Here is an 18,124-nt window from a genome sequence, read left to right as displayed (position 1 = left end):
TAAAATATTTCAGTTACCTAGATAACTCCCAGATTTTACTTGACTATCATCCACATATGAAATATAGATATTTGCGGTTTTATTGTATACAAAGATAGATCCAGTCCAATAATCTGATCCTGGAGCGCCCATAATAATTAAATCCTGGAAGAAAACAAAAGGCTTTAAGTCTTAAGTTCTTAAAGATAATCAGAATGAGTCATATTTATTCCTGCTCTGTCTGCTTTAAAGTCCCTCACTGTAGCCAAGCTTATTTGATGGCTATATCATTCAGTAACACAGTGAAGCGAAATGTATTGCAAATGTTTAATATGTTTAGCACTTCTGTTGCTAAAGATTATGTCAACAAAGAATTCCAAGAAGACCACAAGGTTTAAAAGCAACAACAAATGTGCCCTTCTTTGGATAATATTCTGGGGATCATTATTCTTATAGCAAAAAGGTTCTCAATAAAGTAGACTGATCTTTACAACACCCAATTGAATGCTATTACTTTTATTACTACTTTGAGAAGGTTATTCTGAGCCAGACAATAAAGCCTTCTGTTCTTTTCTTTTTTTTTTTAGTATTTATGTATTTTCATGATGGAGAAGATAACTCTATGTTAAATATGTATACGGACCATAATATATGGTAAAAACAGTGCTGCGGTGAGTTTGCCTGTTGTAAAGTATATTACCTTTGGAATATCAGCCTGAAAATATAGGTTGGCTTATATGCAAATCAATGCAAATAGTCATTTATACCACTGCCTTTGAAGCATGGTGGTATTTTGTAAGAGTGAGATAAAGCTGATCCATCCAACTCAGCATTTTCACTCTTCACTTTGTAATTCCAAGATGCATTGATGGCACCAGCAATCATCAGGATGCTGCATTCAGCACGCAGTAGAAAGTACGATGTACAGATAAGGGTGGTATCCATGAGAAATTCAGAGTCCTCACTGTGTGCCTCTGGGTTAGAGTCACTCTCTAAGCCAGGGGGTGGCTTTAATTTTATTGTACGATGTATGATAATAATAATAATAATAATAATAATAATAATAATAACTATTTTTATACCCCATCAACCATCTCCCCAAAGGGACTCGGGACAGCTTACAATCAGGACCAAGCCCTGAACATACAACAATTACAGCAGCTAAAACTTAGTTAAAATCATTAATAGCAAATAAACTATCCAATTAGAACAATTAAAAACACAGCAGGGTATAAAAACATCATTTAAAGTAAAACAAACAAACTCAACAACCAAAACCAGGTCTAGAGCATGAGTAGATTAGAGAGGGCTGGGCATAGCCTTGTGAAAGAGCAGAATATAAGACCAGGGCTAGGTTAAAGTGCTGAGTAGAGCCTTATCGGTTAATAGGGATGGGCATTCATGAACAAAGACTAATCATTTTCAAAAGCACATTGGAACATCCAAGTGTTCAAATCCCTACGGAAGGTGGTCATAGTGGGGGCTTGTCTAATCTCTCTGGGGAGGGAGTTCCTGAGCTGGGGGGCCACCACCAAGAAGGCCCTCTCTCTCATCCTCACTAACCGTGCCTGTGATGGTGGCGGGAGCAAGAGGAGAACCTCCCCAGCAGATCTCAGAGCCCGCGTCTGTTTATAGGAGAAGATGCGGTTGCGATGATAGGCAGGACTCAAATTGTTTAAGGCTTTGTAGGTGATAACCTGTATTTTGAATTGGGATCGGAATTAATCTGAAGCAGAAATATTCCAGACTGCCCTTGAAGGCATCCATACACCCCATGCCCAACTTGTGTTGGCAGTGGAGTAGAATGTACATGATTCAGCCATGCCAAAACCAATTGATCTGGCTAGACCGTCACTTTACCTTCCCCATCACCTGTCCAGACACCCATGGAGTGCTGGGAATGCTCCTGGTTACTGGAGGCACCCTGTGCTGTCAATGGCAGAGACACCCGGCAACTAGGGAGAAGATGATTCCACACTGTTCCCAAAGTGAGGAGCTGCTTCAGATTTTTTCTCAAACTTCAGAATGTTTTCTGACTTGTATTAATTTCCCCCAGTGTACCCTGTGATAAGGACTGGAAGTCCCTGGACATTGGGAGGTATTCAGAAGCAAGATCTCACTTGATATGGTTATACAGACAATGTATAGAACCCCTCTATCTCTGAACAATTATACACTGGTAACTTATCCTGGGTCCAATCCAGTGTGCTAGGTTGGTTTATATTGCCACTCCCACCACTGCTGACTGTTCAGTAACACCAGACGGCATCCGTTACTGTCCCACCTGTTGTCTTTGTCATGACAGCTAGAATGTTGCTCGGCACTTGTAGGCCAGAGCAATGGGAGAGAGAAGCCATTACCTCATCCTTCCCCCTCTCTTCTCCAATGGCTTCATTGTTTTGGCATCATTCCAACTAATGAACAACCGGCACGACCCATGTCATACCGGCTGACCACCATCATGAAGTAAACAGGGCGAAGGAAGGTATAGTGAGTGCCATCTCATATCCCCCGGACCTAAACTCAGGGAACATGGGGTGACCACATAAACAGGGGCTGTTGGAACAGACCCAATAGCCCCAAAGTCATGGCTCGCTCTAGATTCTGGGGGAGAACCTGGAGCAACCCACGACTTCAATTAATGTGGTTCAAGACTACATCAAGCAGCTTTGGGCTGCATTAATAAAGATCAGCTCCATGCATGATATAGCCACCATGAATCTGATTCACTCTTACTTCACGCTAAATAGTCAGTGTGAATATGCCCTCTGACTATGGATCTCCCCCTCTTTTCTTGAAATGAACCTACCTGCCAGGATAAGTTGGCAGACTTTAGTGGAGGAAGAGGAAGATAGAAATGCAATTAAGAAATGGAATGTACAAACAGTTTATCTAATTCTTGTGACACAAGTTGAAAGTGGATGATTTTTAGTGAGAAAAATGAAGACATTAATCTTTAACAAAGAAGCAATATTTGTAGATTACACACCTTTGTATAAAATGTTGCTATTCCAGCTTGGCACGATCCATATTTTTCTCCATATCGTCTTACGTAATCTGAATATTCACACACAAAAAATACAGAGAAAAATTGCTATGCATTTGGGGAGAAACTAAGCAACTAAAAACAATAATCCTTCCAGAATAGTCTCACAAATTATTTTCAGCTGTTTTGACAGAAATGTCGAGATTAAGTAGACAGCAAGAAAATATTCCACCCAGTAAAATCAAAAGAATAAAGACATTCTGTTCAAAATGTAATGTCACTACACACCTCTGCTTTAATGAAACTCTAAATTATACCAATAAATCAAACACTCTAATTTTGGAACATATAAAGAAAATAAAGATTATTTTAGTGTATCTATAGATCCACAGTTGCAATAAGACAAAGAATTGTACAATCAGGTTTCCATCAGCTATGAAGCTACATTTTTGTTTAAATTGCTAACTGTTCATAGTAATTATGGCTGCTAAGAAAAAGCTCTGAAAGAGATTATCCAAAGACTGGCTTTCCTTACTGCAAAACTGAGTATCGGCCTGCTATAAACAGTTTTTTCCCCTACTGAACTTTAGCACATACACATACCTTTATAGCATGGACATATTCTCTGGCTCAACAATGTCCGGAAATTGGCTGGTATCACGTAGCAAACACCATTAGGAAGTTTGTGCTCTGAAATATAAAATACATTTTTCCATCGATGTCCACAGGCCTACAGAAAAGCAAAGGAGATGTGGAAATAAGTGTGATAACTGCAGAGATAACCTGAACAAATACAATTAAGGTCCAGGAAACATACTAATGGAGAACTTTCCTCTAGTCAGACCAGGAGTCCATACAGCTCAGTATCATCTGTACTAGAAGTTGAGGATCCAGGATCATTTCCAGGCATCCTACACAGACTAGTGGTTCCTCAGAATAGGGCAGCCTCCCCTGTTTTTTGTATGTCTGCATTTAACTGATTAATCTGGAGCAGTGTTTCTCAAATTCCTCCAGGTGTTTTGGATTTCAGCTCCCAAAAATCCCAGCCATCTTACCAGCTGTTAGGAATTTCAAAACATCTGGGGGAGGACAGTTTGAGAAACTCTGATCTGGAGTGAACTGCTCTAGAGCAGGACTGATGAAGCCCAGGAGTATCCATGGAGACCTTTTGGGTGGCCAGATGACTGGCCCTGCCAAGGGCACCAGGAGTAATATTGGCAGCAATAAAATGCAGCTTTGCCAAACCCCTTCACCAATTGAAAACCACCCCATTCTAGTCTAGCACTGAATTAATCCTTTCACATATAATTTCATTTGTAGAATTTAAGACAAAAGTATCCTTACAACAATAGATCCATCTTCTCCTGGCTGCCTTGACAAGCTCACCCCCAGCCACTGATTGTCTCTTTCTTCTAAGCAGGTTTTTCCACACTTCTGTCCTTCTGGGTCGCCTTTAAAGAAGAAGAAAAAGTAAAACATACATCAATACTTATGTGCATGTGCATGTATGTGTGTCCAAGTCTCCTACTGACTTTTGGCAACTCCATGAAGTTCATAGTGTTTGCTTAAGGAAGGAGTGCCAACATATATATTAATGTGTTGTCGAAGGCTTTCATGGCTGGGATCACAGGGTTGTTGTATGTTTTCCAGGCTGTATGGCCATGTTCCAGAAGTATTCTCTCCTGACAATCTCTGGGGATGCCTGCCATAGATGTGGGCGAAACGTCAGGAGAGAATATCTCTAGAACATGGCCATACAGCTCAGAAAACATACAACAACCACATATATTAATATTTGAGAACACAGATAGCACATTGACATCATACTGATATGCTGAGGTGCAGGCCTGTAGCCAGGATTTTGTTTCGGGAGGGGCTGCGATTTTGGTTCGGGGGGGGGGGGGCTGAGTCTGAGCGGGAGAGGGTCTACCCTAGCAAACCTTTTGTATCGTTATCCCAATACCCCCATGCGTATGGGATATATTGATCATGGTGATCAGATCATGATATGAATAAACATAACATTTTAAATAATAAATGTAAGGCCTTCTCGCGGACCACCCTGAGAATTTCTGGGAGGGGGAGGCTGAAGCCCCTCAAGCCCCCCCCCTCCCCCGGCTACATGCCTGCTGAGGTGACAGTAACTAAATGAGAATAATATTACCAGTAAACCACTATGTTACAAAACTCAAAGTTACATGAGGATAAGGATGTAATGACAGTTTAATAATGGCATAGCACAATCGTTCCACTTTTGAACTTAGAGCCATGTGGTAAATGGGAAAACAAGTTTTTCAGCACAAAAATTGTGTGTGCATGTATACATAGTTTCACAAAGGAAAAAGTGCTAATTTTGTGCAAGGCTTTTTATGCAAAATAGAACATACACATGCAAACCACACAGTTTTTCAGTCTCCTGCTTAAAGTGAGATTTGGTGAGGAATCTAGCAAGCTGAGCTAAGACTTAAACTTGTCTTGAACAACATCTCAGCGGAGATTGTTTTTCCCACATACCCTGTGTGTTTTTAAGTTAGTATCAAGTGGTTCACCAGCCTTATAATATCAATTTAAGGGTAAAATGAAGTCAGGCAACAGTCAGGGAGAATAGTGTGGTGGCCGTTCTATTTGAAAAAGTGGGTGTTTTCTCTCCATTGGCACATAGGTGGTATAAGTAAAGAAACTCCAATATGAATCATTTGGGATGTTGGAAAGCAGGATCCATTTGATTGTTAAGCACAATTTTTAAAAGAACCCCCCCCCCCCCAAATCCAGTGGGATGTGAGCATGCTCAGTGATTACAGAATACTAGTTAAGTAGGCAAGACAATGATGAGGGATGGAAGGGAACGTTATGAAAACGAGCAGCAGCATTTTGTACATCCAACATTCCCCACTTGCATTAAGGATATAGTATTTTACAATAAAAATCAGAGTATCACTTACCCAAAGGTTGAGTGTCCTTTTATCAAACATGTTTTGGATTTTAGGATGCCCCCCCCCCCCGCAAGATTCTGGAATGCTTGTATTTGCATGAATGTAAATAATGAGATATCTTAGAGATGGGACCCAAGTTTTTTTCTTTTTTGTTTTTTGTGTCAGGAGCGACTTGAGAAACTGCAAGTCTCTTCTGGTTTGAGAAAATTGGCCATCTGCAGGGATGTTGCCCAGGGAACACCAGGATGTTTTATGTTTTACCATCCTGTGGGAACTTCTGTCATGTCCTAGCATGGGGAGCTAGAGCTGACAGATGAGAGTTCACCATCTGGATTCGAACTGCCGACCTTTCAGTCATCAGTCCTGCCAGCACAAGGGTTTAACCCATTACACAACCAGCCGTTGTAGGCCAAAATATCTGGGGACCCACAGGTGAGAACCATTGTACTAACATGATCAACATTGACACACATAGGCACACATAGGCCTTGTCACTCAGACCCAAGTCTAAACATGAAACTAGTTTCTAAAAATGTACCTTAGAACCTCAGAAATGGTTTTCTGAAGTAAAAAAATAAATAAAATTAAAATAAAACCATAATACAAGCTCACAATTCACAAAGCAAAAATATTTTCTGAGCTTATGCAGAGCTGCTAGCAAACAGGAATTAGCATTTTCAGAAAATGTGTCAGTTTCTAACCACATAGAACACACTGAAATCCAATGTACAATCTGAGGCAAACCTATGTGGTTATCATGGGTGGTGACATGTGTATTGTATTTTACTGGACTTATTTTGTGACTCTTTGTGCCTTTTTGCTTATTATTCTGATATTAATACAATCAGGACTATTCCAGGCTATCCTGTACTTTCCAATGAATTGACTTTTTTATTGGAACAAATCATACACAACCAATGGTGATGAATGCTAGGAACTGCAGTCTAACTTCTAGACTTCTATTCAAATGCAAGAAACTAGACTCAAGTCCTGATTTCTGACCTTCTGTGACTCTTAAAAGATTCTAGTTGCCTTACTGACAAAAATTTCCAGTACTGAATAGGCATTTTATTTAATTCATTGCTTATGATCAGTAAAGTTTCATAAACAGGAAACTGATGAGTAAAAACTCATAAGTGGTAAAAAGAAATACATCTTCCTGTGCTGATTAATGCTAAGGCACCCTTTGGGAGCCATAAGTTTAACATTCTTCTTGTTAACATACCAATTGGCTAGTTCATTTTGATGGATTTGTCCAAATTTGAACATTATTTTTGAAGACACATTTTCATTTTTAGAAAGACCTATGTGCAACTTTAGATGTAGAACATTATTTTTCAAAAAGGGGAATTAAGTAAACTATTACTCAGCTGCACTTGGTGTTCAGTAGTACACAACTAAAATAGGTTTCCTCACATCTGGTTCAGCTTAGTATCATCACCAGCTGCTCAGAGGGATCTCTGTTTATAGGTTAAAGAAACCTTGAGAGGCTTATCTAACTGACACCTTAGTGGTTTAAATAAAACTGTTTCTGGAAACAGGAGGAAAAAAAGTTCTTTAGAGAAGTAACTCAAAATGATCTAATACTATGTAAAACATTTCTGGGGCTGTGATTCACTTTCAAGGTTTCCCCATAGAAAAGCAGCATACAAATAAGAGAATATGAGAATGATAATGGTGGTTGTACCTTCAAGTCATTTCCACCCAATTGTAACCCTAAGGCAACCCTATCACAGGTTGAAGTTTGCCATTGCCTTCATCTGAGAGTGTGATTTGTCCAAGGTCACTCAGTGGGTATCATGACTGAAGAGGAATTTCACCTCTGATTTCCAGAGTCAGAGTCTAATGTTCAAACCACACAACACTTGCTCTCGATTATGACATACTGGCCTTATTTTGGGGGTTTATAGAAGAAAGGCAAGCAATGTGAGGCTGAATGCCAGCTCAGTTATGAAGCAGAATGAGACAACTGATTCAGGTGGCAGATGCTGGGAGGCATGAATAGCCCACACATAGCGACACTCAGCTGTATATGTTGGACGTCAAAGCTGTGTATGCCTCATGGCTTCTCCAGGACCCCCTCAATCAGCCTGATGCCTCAAGCATGGGGGAAGATAATTAATTGGACTGTTAATTGGACTGTGAACTGCCAATCCAACTAACATCTGTACAAGGAATAGGAAGGGCCCTTGTCCATCATTTTATGAGTATGCTTCACCGGCTGAAGTTATCAGTGAAGCCAGTTACACAGCTGCAAGAATGGAAAATAAAATACTTTGGAGAAAGGGTGAACTTGACACAACAGTCCTGCCTACTGATCTAGGTACTTGATCTGGTCATGTAAGTGTGATTTATTGTTATAATTGTATCATTTTACTTTGTTTAATAATGTGTATTATGTTGTTATGTAATGTTTGTGTTTGCTTTTATGACTATAAACCGCCCTGAGTCCCATCCGGGAGATAGGGCGGTATATAGATAAAGTTTTTTAAAAAAATTATTATTATTATTATTATTATTATTATTATTATTATTATTATTATTATTATTATAGTCAGCATCTCATCATACTGCTCGGTATGGCTGGTCAGAGTTCTTATTTTCAAATATGGAATATCTTGATGATCTTGATGAACAGCATGCATCCAAATGCAATACAATAATGAATCCTGAGAAAAAGTACTAGCATGGACAGTATTTACAGTTAAGTGCAAATAATCAAGCAACAAGCAATGCAAACGCAGGGAAGGGCTCTCTCAGTATGTTTCCATCCCTCTTTGCTGCCAGAGATGCCAGCTTCAAGCCCTTGCCTCTTTGCTTGTAGGAATACACCTAAGAGGTACATTCACACAGAAAGTATCTTACTGAAATAGCAAAATGTGGTTTCAGAGGGCAGCATCTGGAAGAAGAACTACTGAAACACTGCTGACACTTCCACAGCTGTTCCTGTATAGTCCACGACACATCATTTCATTGGTCCACACAGATCTGTATTATAGATACAGATCAGCACTGTCCACAGTTTCAACAGTCGTTCCCAGTCCTACATAGAGATGCTGGAGACTACATGTTGGATCTTTTGTGGGGTTACCCATCACTCACCAGGTGTGAGCTGTACAAGGAGGAGCAATGAAGTATTTGAGGACCAATACGAATGCATGCCAGTTGTCTTGTCCAGCATCTACTAAGCTGGCTTGTTGTCTCTTGATTCAATTTGAAAGCAATCTCCTTCCGCCAGCAATATCAAACTCAGATTCTTCTGTTAAACTCTTTTAATAAGGGAGATCACCTCGATGTTCATCTCAACTTGTTAAATATATTGAGCTTGGGTTGCTGTGAGTTTTCTGGGCTGTATGCCCATGTTCCAGAAGCATTCTTTCCTGACACTTCGCACACATCTATGGCAGGCACCCTCAGAGGTTGTGAGGTATATTGGAAACTAGGCAAGTGGGGCTTATCTATTTATGGAAGGTCCAGGTGGGAGAAAGAACTCTTGTCTGTTTGAAGCAAGTGTGAATATTGTAATTGGCCACCTTAATTAGCATTTGATCCTAGTTTCCAACAGACCTTACAACTGCCATAGATGTGGGCGAAACATCAGGAGAGAATGCTTCAGGAACATGGTCATACAGCCCAGAAAACTCACAGCAACCCGGTGATTCCAGCCATGAATGCCTTCAACAATTATACTGAGCTTCCCTCAGTCTTCTACAAAGAACCCATGTGTGCTCTCAAGGCTATGGTTTTCTGCCTCCTCCCATTTGTATCTCATATCATTTGATAAATTGCAGTCTAATGTGCAATAGGAATAACATCACATTTCAGGGGAAATGAATTCTTTCCTTTGTGCCAGTTCTTTAACTAACACACATTGGTGCTTGATACTGAATTCATTTGGGAATGAGACATGAATGTGCAAGTCAGCTGATGAAAATCCTTACATGGAGAAGACCTGATCTTTCATCTAGCTTTCTTCCTAAGCTTCAGCAAAGATACTCAATAGAGCTCTGTTTTCAGTAAAAAGCCTGAAGGGAAGATAATACTCAGTCTTGAATAGGCTGCATTTTATGTAAAATGCAGATAGATATACCATGCAGGCAGCATTTTTCTGCTGATATATCCACAAGATCCTTCATTCCCAGCAATTGTGATTCCAGAGCTAGAATTCATTTAGGAAAGAGAAAGGCTAGCTGGTTTTAAAATCCTCTTTCATACTTCAACTGACTTTAGCACCAAAACTGTTGAATGCTTTATCACCTTGAAAAGGTTATCGCAAGTTCCCACATGCTTATGAAATAACTGCTTCATGGACACTGTGAGAAAAAGGCGGGAAATGAAACTCTAAAAATGGTATTTTGATTATCGGTTTTAGTCACTGGTGCTAATTCAGTTGCAACCAGCCATTTCATTGAGATAGAAGAGCAATAGAAGTTGAATATTTTGGCACTTCAGAGTCTAAGAAAGTTAAGAATACACACCAAAAAATCACAATCTAGAACAAAACCAGATATTTCTAAGCCCTCACAGTTTAGTGAGGTTAAAAGTGTACTTTTGTTTCCTTTAAAACTTCCTTTTGCCTTTAGAAGATATTGAAACATTTTATTCAAATACACAATGTTTTTTTCTGTTTGAGCTTGTGTTTCTAGTGTAGTCTTAAAATTTTAATGGTACAATCAGAAAGATAATTACTTGTGATTAAGTACTATTGACTAATTCATATTTACATATACAAGAAAAGGTTTGGGTTGTTTTACATGTTTTTATTGGCATATATTTCTCTGTATTTTAAGAAAATACTCAAATTATTAAATTTGTCAAAATAAATGGAAACTCAAAAAAGATAAGCAAGCAAGTAGATGGGACATTATAAATAGGACACATTATATATTCACCAAAAAGGCAATATCATATAGAATGGACAGCAACAATAATCTCAGAGCCTGTTAGTAAACAGCCAATCTTCTTTCAATAAAGATAGAAAAAGCTCACATAAGGGTGAAATAATATTTTAATTCTGTCTTTTCCCCACTTTGGAGATGTTATGAGAATAATGAAGGGAAAATAGAAAACCACTGAAAAACGATACAGAAGGAGCCTGTTAGAACATTTGGCTAATGCTTTATCCAATGGATTTGTCTAAGACATGGCTCATGTTTGGCTAGGAAGATGGCAAGGCCACCAAGTCCCACCTTCCACTTACTCACCCACTTGAAGTGCTTCACAAGATCGCTCTGGATTCTTCCCAATTTGGCACCTGTAAATTGCACCTGGACTCACAACTGATGTGTTTGTAGACCAGTTGGCTTTAGGGGCTCCTACAACAAGCCTAAGGAAGAAAGCAAAAATGAAATGTCAGTAAGAGAGCAATTTCCCTGGCAAGAGCTTGTTCACAATCTTCCTAGGACCTAGAAAGAGGAACCAAAGTGAACTGAAATGAAATCCTCTAGGCCAGTGTTTATTCTGATATTGGGGATCGTCATTTTCCAGTGTGCCAGGGACAGGAACTATATTGGTGTCCCTTGGGTACAGCAATTGCACTTTTTTTCTGGAAACTAGGCAGAGAACATCAGACAATAGCTCGATGACTAGCACCAGTCCAGGGTCAATCATTGTGAGCACAGCATTAATCTATATCAAGGTGTCTTAACCTTTTTGCACTCATGACTCATTTCCACCTGATAAACTGTTATATGACCAAAGAGTATATAGAATCATAGAGTTGGGAGAGATCTCATGGGCCATCCAGTCCAACTCCCTGCCAAGAAGCAGGAAATCGTATTCAAAGCATCCCTGAAAGGTGGCCATCCAGTCTCTGCTTAAAAGCCTCCAAAGAAGGAGCCTCCATCACACTCCAGGGCAGACAATTCCACTGCTGAACTCCTGTTTCTTGGCCGGGGGGTTGAACTGGATGGCCTGTGAGGTCTCTTTCAACTCTATGATTCTATGAGCTAGGCATGAATGTTGCAATTGGCTACCTTGATTAGCATTTAATGGCATTTAATGTCAAGCATGAAATAACCAGGGCTAGCTAACAATTCCCAACAAAGGATTCCCTCAGGCAGGAAACAGCCAGGCTTTGAAGCTGCAAGGATATTCAATGCTAATCAAAGTGGCCAATTGCAACATTCACACCTGCCTCAAACAGACAAGACTTCTTTCTCCCACCCTGGACATCATTCCACAGATTATATACCTCCCTTGCCAAGTTTCCAACAGACCTGACAACCTTTGAGGATGCCTGCCACAGATGTGGGTAAAATGTCAGAAGTGAAAGCTTCTGGTACATACAGCCTGGAGAACTCATAGGGCCCTTCCACACAGCCCTATATCCCAGAATAGGTAAAGGTAAAGGTTTCCCCTAACGTTAAGTCCAGTCGTGACCAACTCTGGGGGTTGGTGCTCATCTCCATTTCTAAGCCGAAGAGCCGGCATTGTCCGTAGACACCTCCAAGGTCATGTGGCCGGCATGACTGCATGGAGCGCCGTTACCTTCCCGCTGGAGCGGTACCTATTGATCTACTCACATTTGCATGTTTTCGAACTGCTAGGTTGGCAGGAGCTGGGGCTAACAGCGGGCGCTCACTCCGCTCCCGGGATTTGAATCTGGGACCTTTTAGTACAAATATCAAGGAAGAATATCAAGGCTGAAAAACCCCACAACTGAACGAATGTGGGATTTTCTGCCTTGATATTCTGGGATATAGGGCTGTGGGGACAGGCCCACAGATATATAAACCCCACTCGATTCGTTTCTAACAGACTTCACAACCTCCGAGGATGCCTGCCACACATGTAGGTGAAACGTCAGGAGAGAATGCCTCTGGAATATGGCCATACAGCCCGGAAAACTCACAAGAGCCCAACAAGGGATGAATTTGATAAGTAAGGAAGAAACCAGCAAATTGGGAAGGCATGTGATAAGTAATGTTAAGTCCAGTCGTGACCAACTTTGGAGGTTAGTGCTCATCTATATTCTAAGCCGAAGAGCCGGCGTTGTCCACAGACATCTCCAAGGTCATGTGGCCGGCATGACTGCATGGAGCGCCCCGCTGGAGTGGTACCTATTGATCTACTCACATTTGCATGTTTTTGAACTGCTAAGTTGGCAGTAGCTGGGGCTAGCAGCGGGTGCTCATTCTGCTCCCGGAATTTGAACCTGGGACCTTTTGGTCCGCAAGTTCAGCAGCTCAGCGCTTTAACACACTGTGCCACCAGGGGCCCCTAGGCATGTGATAGGTAATCAATAAGGCAACATTTCGGTTTCTAACGCTAATGGACTAAAAAGGCCATTTTTTCATCATCCTCATGAACTTCCCCAAAAGGTCCTTAGTGTCAAAGAGTCACTGAGCCCAAGGAGAGCAGCCAGAGTCAGGGATGAAAAGGGTGACTGGACCGCATCCACACAGCTGAATAAAATCTCACATTATTTGCTTTGAACTGGGATATATGGCAGTGTGGACACAGATAACCAGTTCAAAGCAGATACTGTGGGATTTTCTGCCTTGATATTCTGGGATATAGGGCTGTGTGGGAAGAAGAGGCGTCCTGGGGGCTGGCTAGTGCTACTCACCAGGGGCTGCGGCCCACGCTGTGGAGGAGCACCGAGTAGCCAAACAAAGTCCCGTTGTCCCCTTGGAAGACCAGTGGGCTCAGCGTGTCCAAGTTGTAAGCCTGGGCAGCCGTGGAGCAACAGCTGAGGGACAGGAGCAGGCGGGCCAGTCCTGGCGGGGAGAGAAAAGGCGCCTCCTTCGCTGCCTGCTGCTTCTGTTGCTGCCAAGGAGCCCTCATCCCTCTTGGCTGACTCTTGTCGTTGTTCGAAAAGTTCTAAAAGTCTGCTGCTTCCAAGTCCCGAAACTGAGGAGGTTTCTTGGAGCCGAAGAGGCGCCAAGTTCAAAGCGAGGAGCAGTCCCGTTTTGTGTCAGAAGTTGGAGCTGGGCGGCTGCCTCTAGGGCGGGGTGACGGTGAAGTTTGGGGCTGGCTCTCCCCTGCAAGGCTTGAGGAGGCGCTCCTGGCCCTGCCTGCCTCGCAAAGGCGCGCAAGAGAGAGGCCGCTGCTTTCAATTAGGGACAAAGAGGAGGGAAACGAGAGACAGAGAAAAAGGAGGAGAGCAAGACGAGGGTCGTGGGGTTGTCCCAGCAAAAGAAGGAAATGCCCACAAGACGAGGAACACACCCCTTGCCTCCCACAAACCGAGCAACGTCGAAGTGGGCTCAAGACGGGGAAAAGTTGTGAGGGAACAGGCACACTTCTGAAAGACAGCAGCAGTTGTGACCCTCGCTTCCGCCTAACACAAAAGAATAAAATCCCACAATATCTGCTTTGAACTGGGATTTATGGCAGGGTTGACTCAGGGCCCTTCCACACAGCCCTACATCCCAGAATATCAAGGCAGGAAATCCCACAGTAGCTGAGTGTGGACTCAGACAACCCAGTTCAAAACAGATATTGTGGGATTTTCTGACTTGATATTCTGGGATATAGGGCTGTGTGGAAGGGCCCTGTGATATATGGCTGTATGGACTCAGATAACCCCGTTCAAAGCAGATATTGTGGGATTTTCTGACTTGATATTCTGGGATATTCTGGCTGTGTGGAAGGGCCCTGGGATATATGGCAATGTGGACTCAGATAACCACGTTCAAAACACATATTGTGGTATTTTCTGACTTGATATTCTGGGATATTCTGGCTGTGTGGAAGGGCCCTGGGATATATGGCAATGTGGACTCAGATAACCACGTTCAAAGCACATATTGTGGGATTTTCTGACTTGATATTCTGGGTTATAGGGCTGTGTGGAAGGGCCCTGGGATATATGGCAGTGTGGACTCAGATAACCCCGTTCAAAACAGATATTCTGGGATATTCTGGCCGTGTGGAAGGGCCCTGGGATATATGGCAGTATGGACTCAGATAACTCCGTTCAAAACAGATATTGTGGGATTTTCTGGCCTGATATTTTTGGTTATAGGGCTGTGTGAAAGGGCCCTGAGTCCACACTGCTAAATATTCTGGTTCAAAGCCGAAAATGGGCTTTTATTCGGCTGTATGGAAGGGGCCTCACATAATCCAGTTCAAAGCAGATGATGTGAATTATCTGCTTTGATCATCTGATTATATGGCAGAGTAGTAGGGGTCCTATCTCAAAAACTAGAGCTGAGAACTGATAACAGGTACCATTTTTGGAATCGGCAGGTTAAATATACCCGTAAACAAGGTTGACATTTGAGGCACCAAAATGCTGTTTTTAAAAAATATATATATTTTTTTATTGTAAACACAGTAGAATAATATCAAGATCCATCGCTGTTTCAATATGCATACACTGACCACAATTGTCCTTTATATTTTCCCATTCCTTAATTGTCCCATCTGGGTTTAGAAGGTCTCTTATCAATTTCATTCTATTTTGTTTTAAATTTGTTATCACTTTGCCAAATATCTGTTCCTCTTTATTGTCTAAAAACCCTATTGGGAGTATATCTACTTTATTTATTAATAATTTACCTTGCCATTTTCCAGCACTCTATGGATGAGATTATTGTTAATGTTGTTATTCGTATGCGGCTGCCTCTCTCCCAAAGGAGACTCAGAGCAGCTAATACTAAAAACCATACAACATGTAAATTAAAGCCCAAAGCATACAAATATTAGAATAAGAATTAAACACAGGTCTTATTCAAAATACATAGTTAAAACCAATAAAGCCACTAAAAATCAGTTAAACTACATAAAACATAGCACCCTAGACCCAGGAACAGGGCTGACATATGAGACACCAAAATGTTATTTATATGCTGCTGCTTCTCTCCCAATGGAGATTCAAAGGCTCCTCCTACACTGCCATAGAAAATCTAGATTCTAGATTCAGTGTAGACTAATATAATCCAGTTCAAAACAGATGAAGTGGATTATCTGATTTGATCATTTGGATTATATGACAGTGTAAAAGGAGCCCCCGGTGACACAGTGAGTTAAACTGCTGAACTTGCTGATCAAAAGGTTGGCAGTTCGAATCCAGGGAGTGGGGTGAGCCCCCGCTGTTAGCCCCAGCATCTGCCAAGCTAGCAGTTCGAAAACATGCAAATGTTAATAGATTAATAGGTACCACTCTGGCAGGAAGGTAACAGCGCTCCATGCAGTCATGCCAGCCACATGACCTAGGAGGTGTCTATGGACAATGCCGGCTCTTCGGCTTAGAAATGGAGGTGAGCACCAACCCCAGAGTTGGACATGACTAGACTTAATGGCAGGGGAAAACCTTTACCTTTACCTAAAAGGAGCCCCAGAGGTTGTTGAAGTGCATCTCCCAAGATTCCTCACCAAGGCTGCTAATATTAGTACTCCAACAAAATCTGGAAGGTTGCATGCTATCCCCTTGTAAGGAAATGGTCCTCAGGTTTTAGTTGGTACAAATTTTGGATTTGAGCTTCCAGAAGTTCCATCCAGCATGGTCTGTGTGCTCAGGGATGGTGGGAGTTAAAACACTTGGAGAACCAAGGCTGGAGATCCATTGTTTTCATACAATCAAGTAAAATATCACAAAGTAGTGAGTCAGCTTTTGTTTTAATGCCTGGGATGAGATGCTTTGAGAACTCAGAGGCTTGTTGACTGAGATAGCATTTTTGTGGGTTCTGCTGCTGCTGCTAAAGATATCATGCAGCTGCCAGTTTTGGAATTATTAGCCATTGGCAGCTTTTCTCTGTTTCCTCCTATGGCATGAATGGAGTGTGGCTTTCCTTTCCACCTGTCCACATTAACATGTGCTTGGTGTGGTTTACTGAAAGGCATGCTGGCTTGGTAAATAATAGCATTTTCCTCTGTAATTTCTTGAGTGACAAGAATACCATGCTATCAGATCAAAAACTAAGGCCCCTTCCACACAGTCATATAACCCAGAGTATCAGGACAGATAATTTACAATATTTACTTTTGAATTGGGTTATCTGATTCCACACTACCATATAATCATTCAATGTGGATTTTATACAGCTGTGTGGAAGGGGCCTAAAGGATAAAAATGTTTCCTTCCATGAAAGAAGATTCTAAAAGCTCAACAAGTATAACAAATAGGAAAAGAGGGAATAGGGATAGGTTGATATGTCATAAAAAGAAGACTTCAATGTTCTATCGAAGGCTTTCATGGCCAGAATCACTGTGTTGCTGTGAGTTTTCCGGGTTGTATGGCCATGTTCCAGAGGCATTCTCTCCAGACGTTTAGCCCACATCTATGGCAGGCATTCTCGAGAGGTTGTGAGATCTGTTAGAAACTAGGCAAATGGGGTTTATATATCTGTGGAATAATGTCCACGGTGGAGAAAGAACTCTTTTCTGCTTGAGGGAATGTTGCAATTGGCCACCTTGATTTGTTGTGACTGCGCCTTCGGGGATTATGGTTGATGGTGATGGGATTCGAAGAGGAAGAAAAAACCCTCGTGATGAGGGTTCACTGGAGGAGTAGCGCAGGAAGCGACTTAGAGAGCTATATGGGGGATCTTCTGAGGAAGATTCAGATGGGGAGTTTGGGGAAATGGATGCTGAGGAACAGGTGGTGGCTGGGGAAGTGGGCACTGAATGGGCACAGCCACCGGAGATGTCTGGGGATTTGGGGCCTATGGATACTACTGAACCTGGGGTTTCTGCAGGAGCTGATCCCACTTGGGATGCTTGGAGAAGGGAGGATGGTTCTTTAAGTGTTCATGGGGCTAAGTGTGGGCAGGATGATTGGGACTCCGATGAATTGCTAGGTACTCCGGATCCACGAGCTCTAGCTGTGTGGAGTTCGGACTCTGAGTAGATTTGGGACACCTGGTGTTTGGGTGTGAGTGTTTGGTCACCCAGGAGGAAGGGGAATAAAATGGGAATGTTTGGCCACTGCACTTTGCGTGTGGCAAGGTGTTGCTGAGGCGCCATTGGGATCTCTGTGTTTCCGTGAAGACTGGACTTGGACTGTGATTCGGATGTAAGTTATCTGGGACTGCTCTGCAGCAGAGGGATGGAACTGTGTGGGTTTCCCTGGACTGCATTCTGATTACTATTTCTAGCTGCTGATAACACCTGGCTTGGCTCTCGCTGTGTCTTATCGTGGACCTGGTTTGGATGACTGCACCCTCTTCGGACTTTGGATTGAATTTGACCTGGCTTCTGTCTACGCCCTCTGACTGACGACTACTCCCGGCTTCTGACTACTGGTTTGCCTTTCGGAATTTGCTGCTGCCTCCTGACC

The 18,124-nt window shown here is 42.0% G+C and overlaps 1 protein-coding gene across 2 annotated transcripts in view; it reads right to left on the bottom strand.

The window, feature by feature from the left end:
* The window catches only part of itga4 (integrin subunit alpha 4), a 52,269-nt gene extending 38,195 nt beyond the window's left edge, over positions 1-14,074 (bottom strand). The window contains exons 1-6 of one of the 2 annotated variants that reach the window (XM_062963147.1): positions 13,469-14,074; positions 11,103-11,224; positions 4,310-4,416; positions 3,569-3,695; positions 2,969-3,036; positions 18-144 (exon numbers count right to left, since the gene is read on the bottom strand). In XM_062963147.1, the coding sequence (XP_062819217.1) occupies positions 18-144; positions 2,969-3,036; positions 3,569-3,695; positions 4,310-4,416; positions 11,103-11,224; positions 13,469-13,686 (769 nt within the window). In that variant the 5' untranslated portion in view covers positions 13,687-14,074. The remainder of the gene's footprint in view (positions 1-17; positions 145-2,968; positions 3,037-3,568; positions 3,696-4,309; positions 4,417-11,102; positions 11,225-13,468) is intronic. The other variant, XM_003227124.4, reaches the window with a different exon arrangement.
* Between the last annotated feature and the right edge of the window lie 4,050 nt (positions 14,075-18,124).

This window comes from Anolis carolinensis, chromosome 1 (genome assembly GCF_035594765.1).
Source record: "Anolis carolinensis isolate JA03-04 chromosome 1, rAnoCar3.1.pri, whole genome shotgun sequence".
Taxonomy (NCBI): domain Eukaryota; kingdom Metazoa; phylum Chordata; class Lepidosauria; order Squamata; family Dactyloidae; genus Anolis; species Anolis carolinensis.
This window is presented reverse-complemented; position numbering and strand designations above follow the sequence as displayed.